We start from the raw sequence: 9,395 nt of genomic DNA, 5'->3' as shown, positions 1-9,395 counted from the left end.
CATTAAAAGGGTCTCTAAATGAGCTATGAACCTAATCATCTGAATCAACGAGTTAACTCTAAACACCTGCAAAAGATTCCTGAGGCCTTTAAAACTCCCAGCCTGGTTCATCACTCAAAACCCCAATCATGGGTAAGACTGCCGACCTGACTGCTGTCCAGAAGGCCACTATTGACACCCTCAAGCAAGAGGGTAAGACACAGAAAGACATTTCTGAACGAATAGGCTGTTCCCAGAGTGCTGTATCAAGGCACCTCAGTGGGAAGTTTGTGGGAAGGAAAAAGTGTGGCTGAAAACGCTGCACAACGAGAAGAGGTGACCGGACCCTGAGGAAGATTGTGGAGAAGGGCTGATTCCAGACCTTGGGGGACCTGCGGAAGCAGTGGACTGAGTCTGGAGTAGAAACATCCAGAGCCACCGTGCACAGGCGTGTGCAGGAAATGGGCTACAGGTGCCGCATTCCCCAGGTCAAGCCACTTTTGAACCAGAAACAGCGGCAGAAGCGCCTGACCTGGGCTACAGAGAAGCAGCACTGGACTGTTGCTCAGTGGTCCAAAGTACTTTTTTCGGATGAAAGCAAATTCTGCATGTCATTCGGAAATCAAGGTGCCAGAGTCTGGAGGAAGACTGGGGAGAAGGAAATGCCAAAATGCCAGAAGTCCAGTGTCAAGTACCCACAGTCAGTGATGGTCTGGGGTGCCGTGTCAGCTGCTGGTGTTGGTCCACTGTGTTTTATCAAGGGCAGGGTCAATGCAGCTAGCTATCAGGAGATTTTGGAGCACTTCATGCTTCCATCTGCTGAAAAGCTTTATGGAGATGAAGATTTCATTTTTCAGCACGACCTGGCACCTGCTCACAGTGCCAAAACCACTGGTAAATGGTTTACTGACCATGGTATCACTGTGCTCAATTGGCCTGCCAACTCTCCTGACCTGAACCCCATAGAGAATCTGTGGGATATTGTGAAGAGAACGTTGAGAGACTCAAGACCCAACACTCTGGATGAGCTAAAGGCCGCTATCGAAGCATCCTGGGCCTCCATAAGACCTCAGCAGTGCCACAGGCTGATTGCCTCCATGCCACGCCGCATAGAAGCAGTCATTTCTGTAAAAGGATTCCCGACCAAGTATTGAGTGCATAACTGTACATGATTATTTGAAGGTTGACGTTTTTTGTATTAAAAACACTTATTTTATTGGTCGGATGAAATATGCTAATTTTGTGAGATAGGAATTTTGGGTTTTCATGAGCTGTATGCCACAATCATCCGTATTAAGACAATAAAAGATCTGAAATATTTCAGTTAGTGTGCAATGAATCTAAAATATATGAATGTTAAATTTTCATCATGACATTATGGAAAATAATGAACTTTATCACAATATGCTAATATTTTGAGAAGGACATGTATAGTAGATTGAAATAAAAAGTTAGTACTGAATTTTAAAAGATTTTAATTTTATATATTTCATATCTTTTTTTAACCAGAAAATAAAAACATGTTTAGAAAAAGTATCTATTAAAAGTATGTATTAAATAAGTGCTTGTTAGCAATAAAAAAAAAATGTTTAAATTTGAGCATTCCTTATCTCTGCTGATCTGGCATATAAATCCATGTTGCCATCACCTTTGTTATTAAAGTATTTGCAAGAATACGCTTCATTTTTCACAAGTTATTACTTTGTATAGTTAATGCAATGTGCTATATTGTCCACTGTCTGCTCCCACAGACAATATGGTCTCTAATCAATATTTAATGCAGTTAGCCTACTTAAAATATGTTCTTAATCAAACAGCAGAACAGGTATTATGATTATAAAGCGATTAGTACGGAATGAATCAGTCAGGTATCGAAGATTTTCGTCCTGGTGAAATTAGTCTAAATATTTCAGCTCCGTTCTGTCGCCTTTAAACATGTACAGACTACATACGCCACCTGGTGGCAAACCATGAGCACTGACGTAAATAAAAATATCTACTGCAGGATGAAATTACAATAGTCTTGAGACTTGTACAGGTTGTGTTTCCTTCGTTCTTATAAGACTGAACGTATAAACAGATTTTTTTTCTCATATACAGAGGAAAAAAAACGTATTTTGATGCCATGTATTATAGTTCCAACACATTTAGCTGGCTTAACGTAAGGACATTTAAACTTCACTGGGATACAAAGCCTTTTGCAAATACTGTAGTTACTAAGAGGTTTCTGAGTTACAACAAGAGTTACTACATGTATCAGCGACTAGTGTTTACATAAATCCAGAAGCTTTTCTTGCAAATTGTTTTTTCCATTTACTTATCCAGCTGCTGGATTTACTTTTTAAGATTCCCACAATGGATATTTTTGCTTTGCAAATCACAAATTACATATCTTTCTATATTTGATTTTCCCCTGTAATTGTAACATACTTCAGCTCAAAACATTCACACAGAAGACCAACGAAAAAAACAATATTTAATACATAACATACTGTACAGTATGAGTTTAATACCTGGTTGGGCTCCTTTTGCATTAATTACTCCATTAATGCTGCGTGGCAAGGAGGCCATCAGCCTGTAGGACTGTTGAGGTCTTCAGGATTGTTGGGCCTTGTGTCTTATATTCCTGTTGACAATACTCTACATATCTATAATACTCTGTGAGGTTTGTGTCAAATGAGTTTAATGCCCAATCAAGCATAGTGATACCATGGTTATGGAGGTGTTGTACCACACTTTCCTTCCACTAAACCTTCCAACAATATGTGTGCATACAGCACTCTGAACATACAGCTTCTTTAGCAATACCCTTATTTGGAGAAAGTCAATGACAATTTGTTGGACTCCCCCATGTTTGTACAGGCTATCCTTTATTTCAAAATCCTGCTTTTTAAAATTGTGTAATATTTAATATTCCACTTTTCTGAGAATCTCAATTTTGGATTTTCGTAGGCTGTAAACCATAAAGCTTAAAATCAATTAAAATAAATCCTTGAAATACATGACGTTTCACTTTTTGGATTGAATTACTGAAATTAAATTTATAATGATATTCTAAATTTACAGAGATTGGATTTGTACACCAAAAGGTCATCTTCAGGATAAAATCATCCGTTCCTCAGCAGGTAAAACAGTAGTTTACAATCCCAAAACTTTTTAATGCAACACATCACAGTCCGACTAAACCCTACTAGTGCATACGTATGTAAAGTTTTTTATTTAATAAAAAAAAACAGAACCAAAAAGCACCACAAAAATGATGTAAGAATAATTCAACTTTAATGACATTATCAAGAACTTTAATGATTTTATGGCCTCAGCTCTGCCATCCACTGAGCTCGATACATTTGGTGTTCATTCCCATTTGTAACCATTCTAATGCAGCTCTAACCTTTTTCTGTAAGCAGTTTTAACACCAACACAGAGTTATCCAGATTCCTGTGGCCTCCAGGCCAGCATTTCTGTAGCTTCCTAGCTACACAACACATGAGCACATAAGCAGGGAGCGTAGCAGTCATTTGTGGAGGTTGATTTTCTGGAAAGTTCAGTCTGATTTGTACCACCCCACCTGACCCAGCTTAAAAGATGACAACACTGGAAAAACATGTTTCCCTTCTATTTCTCTTGATATCCTCTTTTTTTTTTGAGTACAAAAAAACAACAAAAACATTAAAAACATTTAGATGAAGGATGAAGTGCATGAACAACAAAACTCCATGGATTTACTCCAACACCACAGTGCCACCTGCTGCCTCCAGAGCTGCTTTGAGTTTTTCTGCTTCTTCCTTGGATACATTAGCTCGGATTTCCTGGGGAAGGGACTCCACTAGTTTCTTAGCCTGATTAAAGGAAGAGAGAAAATCAGATATTACAAAACCAGTGACTGCGTGAATCTGAAACACTAACTGGGTAGAATAAAAATATTGCTAAGGCATAACAGAGTCTGATCAGCCTAATATCATATGCAATTCTTTAGACAATTTAGAAAGAAACTACTATGATGTAACATAAGTATGAAATCTATAAAAATGATAACTGCAAGTTTTAGTACAAATGAGTGACAGCATACAGTACTGCAAGCATCAGATTGAGATCATTTCAATAAATCTGTAGCAAGGTTATTATCGTTAATGAAAACTAAGGAAATAACAAAAACTAAAAGTAAAAATAACATTTTTGTTAATTGAAAAAAAAATAAAAACGAGACTTTGCAAAAAAAGGAAAACTAACTGAAACGGTAATGAGTGTTCACAAACCTAACTAAAATTAACAGAATTTATAGAGATATTGTGCTTAGTTTTCGTTTGTGTGTCTCATGCATAAGTATGAAGTCTAGTCTCGGGTTGTTTTTGGGTTTTTTCTCGCAGTGCCGCATTACGCCAGCAGATCGCAGGTACGTCAGTCAAGTCATCTGAGCGGTCTGGCCACGCCTAGCGTCATGTCAGGAAAACTTGGCGCCGGAGTCCAAATTGGGATTACTTTGAATATGACAGCGCTTTGACTGCCTTGTTGCTGAAAAGCGCTATATAAATAAACTTGACTGCGTTTTAGATAAAACCAAGTGACTTGTAGAGTAGGGTGACCAGACGCCCCCGATTTAGACGAGCCTGTAGCTCCACGTAAAAATAGTTGTTTTTTATGTTTTGCTAAATATGGCAATTTTGGTATTTTATCAACTGAGGAAAATTGTTAAATAATTAAAGAAAAGTTAATATTTAAAGGATTATCCTAGTGTCCTACTATCTAAAAATATCCAACTACTATTAGGTATCTGCTACAAAAATCTTATTTTATTTGTTAAATTGTAATTTTTCAGTATGTTTTTGGAGATGACTGTGATTATGTCTCTTTTAGAAAAGTGAACGTCAGATAGAAGGAGAGGAGAAAAATAAAAAGACTGATAGAAAAAAGAGTAAAGCTAAGAGCAATGATAGAGAAGATGAGTGTTAGTAAAGAAGACAGACATTACTACTGCAATTTGTTTTATTACTCTTAGGAAATGCTAACAACAGTGTGGATAGACTTCCCTGCTGTTGCACTTCATTTTTATTTATTTTAAAATAAATGGAACTGTAACTGTACCAATGTTTTCATTATATCGTAATAACATTTATTTCTTTTAATCTCTGAGCTGGAAATGTCCCCGGATTTGATTTCAGAAAAAAAAGACTAAACCTATAACTGAAACTAAGCATTTTCAAAACATAAAAACTAAACTAAAATAGAATTGAAAATGTGAAATAAAAATAAAAACTAATGAAAACTGCAAAACTATTAAAACCTTGATCTGTAGTATTAATGATACTGCAAGTGATGCCCTAATTGACCCACAGTAGGTCAATTAGGGCTGCAGGTCATCAGGAGAATTTTTGATTGCAATTTTATTCCTGAAAATTGCAATTTCAATTATCCGCATTTTTTTTTTAAACATTAAACCGTGTCCCCACCACTTTCTGTGACATTTAACATCTCAGAGGCTATAGATGTACATCAGGGGAGGGCATTTAGGGCAGTTAGAGCCCCTCCTAATGCCAAAATATCCTTATGCATGGTGTGATTGTCTGTGTAATTTAAAAATAATGTCCGACCAAATTATTGTGTAACAGAAGTCCTTTGCGAAATTGCACTCACTGATGTTGCAATGACGAACGCAATTTGATATACTGTGCGGCTCCAGGGTCAAGCTTAGTGATTACACAGCTGCTTTACATGAAAAAAACAATAGTCCGGGTTTTAGACTCTTGTTCATTATAAAGCCCTAAACATACTCTGTTCGAACATTTTTCACAAAAAAAAAAACAAAACCTTGAAACACAAATACTAAAAATGTCACACTTTTTAATTTTTGTAAGAGTGAGTAGGAAAGCCCGCAAACATTCCTCTTACCTGCACCAAATTCAAGCCTTGGATGCAGTTCTTCACTTCTTTTATAACCTTTACTTTTTCAGTCGCTTTTAAATCTGTCAGTTTTACTGTAAAGTGAGTCTTTTCTTTCTTAACCGGTGCCTCCTCTTCTTCTGTAGCCTGGTTGCATGGGACAGAAAAGGTATAAACAATATTAGTCAACATTACAGACCAGTTGCTTGAAGATTTCTTACTTTTAACTAAAAAAAAAAAACAACATCCCTGCATTACATCCTACAAAGATCCAATGGTCACCAAAAATAAAGTGCTGATTTGCCTTCATGATTCATCAAATCATGTATTATGGCTGTTTTATAGCAACCAGAGGCAGAATTAGTACCTGGGCTGCAGGAACAGCAGATGTAGCCATTGCCCCCATTGGCATCATTCCAACATCTTGAATGTTCAGAGTTTTCTGTAAACAACAAATAAAAGATCATCATTCAAAATCATGGGTCCAACTCAAGAGTCCAGCTGAGATTCTGTGATTCGGGTTCGGTATTAAAATGACTTTTCCACATACCTTGAGGAGCTCATTGAGGTCCGACACCTCTAACAAGTTGAGGCTGGCGATGTCGTTGACCAGCTGTTGGATTTTCGGAGAGTACCGTTTGGGCGCTCCGTCTAGAGCGGGTGTGGCTATGGCGTCTGAATGGGAGGTCGGACTGGTTTTCAGAAGTCGGAGAGGACACAGGGTGGGTGCCTGCTGCTGAAGGTGGTGCCTGAAAAATAAATGGCCACATCGGGTCATTATCTGGAGACACGACAATAATCGCGGTTTACATTCGTCGGGGATTCTGCAACAGTTTCGTTTTGGGATTATCTGTTCCAAAAGCAATGCTCAGTCATGGGATAAGAGCTAGAAGTGCAATAATGCAGATGCTAAAATGTTACAAGAGAAAAAATTTTTTTTTTTTAAACTGCTTACAAATAAATCAAATTATATTGGAATATTACTTCTGTAAAGTAGTAATATAGGTGATACATTTTTTTAATGAGCACCACATGCCTACATATTCAAATCTGTGCTTCATATTTATCTTTTTAGTTAAGCCTTACATTTAAATAAAACATGTGACCTAAACAGATCCGTGTTTTTAAGTTAATATTTAATTTTCACATTCCATTCATTTATTTATTTTGGTATCACATATACAAGTTTTCTCACAAATTTTTGTCACTTTGACAGTTGATGAAATGCAATCATAGGGAGTTACATTTTTTATTTATTTTGACAGTGTATTCAGTTATTAGTTTTATCAATAACTTATTATTGGAATCGTGTTATTTTGTTATTATAGGTTTTTTGTTTTTGTTTTTACACAATCAAATATGAACTACTATCAACACAACTGTTGTCACTGTAAAGAATATTTTATTTTATACATGTCATCTTTAGTAATATTCTTTTTTTTAAGGAGAGTATTTGATAAAGAATAATGGTAATTGTTTTATAAGTTGTTGTTTTTTTTTTGGATACTTTCAAATATTAGCTGGTATGTGTTAAAAACAAATTAACAAGTTTCTACAGCCTCATACCAACCTAGAGAGCTTATAAAACTGTAGATCTACTGACCTGCTCTCTCTCTCCAGGTGACTGGTTGCCTTTATGTGAAAATGGCAGCTTATTAGCAACACACATTGCTAATAAGCCTTCATTGAATGTGGCTTTCACTGCCAGTTAAAACAACCTAATAAAGAGAGAAAACGGCTCATCTGAAAGGTTGGTTTTTAAAGGTCTACACCATCAGTCAAACAGGACCATGATGCTGGAGTTACAGCCTGACAGGAGACATTAACCGCCGGCTAACTCGCTTAAAACACCTTCGCAGGACATGGAACTGATGTTAAACCGCAGTCTAATACCAAATGCAATATTTTCACGAAGTTAACAGAGATAAACAGTAGGTGTATGCAATAAAAGCAGCAGCAGAGCCTGGCTGTCTGCCCTTGAAGAAACCCACAAGAAGACGCAGAGATGTGCGGCAGTTCCGGGTGTACGTACCGGTGAATGGTCGCGGCGGCCCGTAAAGCGGTCCGGAGGCAGCGTATGGTGCCGTACATGCTGGCCTTACCAGGAACCCCACTAAAACAAAGCAAATCAAGATGATCACAGACTAGTCCAACTGCTGTGGCTCTGCCTCAACAGCACATGGCGTCCGATCTGTGCCTGACCTACCCACAATGCATTGGTTGAAGTGTTAGAAAACCTACGGGTGCTCGTAAGGGACAATACGCGCGAATGTAAACTATGGTTCTACAAGGACAGGTATCAATGGTGGTAAATAGATGTATTTAGTGATACTAAGAAAAGATTTCAGAAAGGAAATGTTGAGTACAAACTGGAGCAGATTAGTAGCCTGTGGCAACTTCTGCGCCGTTCATTTTACCTCTGAAATCAGAACTTGGATCTGGGGATAACATCAAACCCAACTCAACTGTGCAGCAGTTTCAGGTTAAATAAACAGTGGGACCAAAACAAGCATCTCACATTGTTTTTCTCTGTTGCAACATGTTCAGTAAATAAAGCTATATAGTGCTGTGTGTGTGTGTGTGTGTGTGTGTGTGTAAGATTTAACAAGATACAAATATTCAGAAGTGAAAATCTAATGTCTACCACAGCTTTCACTATCTGTAGGGTGGCCATGTAGGATTTTGAGGTTGGGGTCGGATTTTTGACTTCACAGGATGTTTCTGTTGATCTTTTTACAAATTGAGTAGTAATTCAACTGAGTATCAAATTAAACGTATACTTACACCTCATCCATGACATAACAAACAGAAAATAGACCAAGTCATGTTCTATTCTTGTTTCAAAATGTCTGGCAGTTTCTATGGTGGTACTTGGAAAACATTGTATTTACTAGGTTGTTATAAAAAGTATGAGAATGACTGAAATAGACTACTGATGGGAATTAAAGCTCTTTTTTAGGGTGAGACTAATTTGGCTCAACTCACCAAAAAAAGCACTCTTTCAACCCTCTTGTTAGCTTTACGCTTCCAGGTTTTGTAATTAGTTTCAATATTTAATAAGTATACAATGCGCATACAAACATATGTTCACATCAGCACTATTTAAAATACACATAATGTTGCGTCTTAGCCGAAACAAAAGAAATATGAAAGCATGTAATGTTCACTCCACAGTCAGTAGGCTGTGCTACATTTTGTACTGCTTTTTATTATAAACATGTGATTCTGGTTTGTTTTCACACATATTTACAGTTACAGTTTTTAGCCATACATACGCTTCTCTTGTTTGTCGATTAAAAATAAAATTAGAAATAAATTCTTATAGTGGCTGCATAGTGGTACAGTTGGTAGCACTGCTGCCTTGCAGCAAAAATGTTCTGGGTTCGAAACACCAGCCTGGGGCCTTTCTCAGTGGAGTTGCATGTTTTTCCAATGGATGTGTGGGTTCTCTCTGGTTACTCCAGCTTCCTCCAAAGAGCCGAAACATGACTGTTAGGTTTATTTGTCTCTCTAAATTGCCCTAGGTACTGTACGAGAGT

General features: G+C 37.3%; 1 protein-coding gene across 1 annotated transcript; it reads right to left on the bottom strand.

Annotated features, from left to right (window-relative positions):
* Positions 1 to 3,241: 3,241 nt before the first annotated feature.
* Positions 3,242 to 8,084, bottom strand: LOC124864606 (39S ribosomal protein L12, mitochondrial-like). Its single transcript, XM_047359450.1, has 5 exons — positions 7,889 to 8,084; positions 6,407 to 6,605; positions 6,224 to 6,298; positions 5,866 to 6,003; positions 3,242 to 3,818 (listed from the first exon to the last, which is right to left on the bottom strand). Exons 1-5 carry the CDS (start codon positions 7,945 to 7,947, stop codon positions 3,702 to 3,704), a joined length of 588 nt encoding a protein of 195 aa, XP_047215406.1. The 5' UTR covers positions 7,948 to 8,084; the 3' UTR covers positions 3,242 to 3,701.
* Positions 8,085 to 9,395: the final 1,311 nt, after the last annotated feature.

This window comes from Girardinichthys multiradiatus, chromosome Y, assembly GCF_021462225.1.
Source record: "Girardinichthys multiradiatus isolate DD_20200921_A chromosome Y, DD_fGirMul_XY1, whole genome shotgun sequence".
Lineage (NCBI taxonomy): Eukaryota > Metazoa > Chordata > Actinopteri > Cyprinodontiformes > Goodeidae > Girardinichthys > Girardinichthys multiradiatus.
Note: the sequence above shows the minus strand (reverse complement) of the source record. Positions and strands in the feature narration are given on the sequence as shown.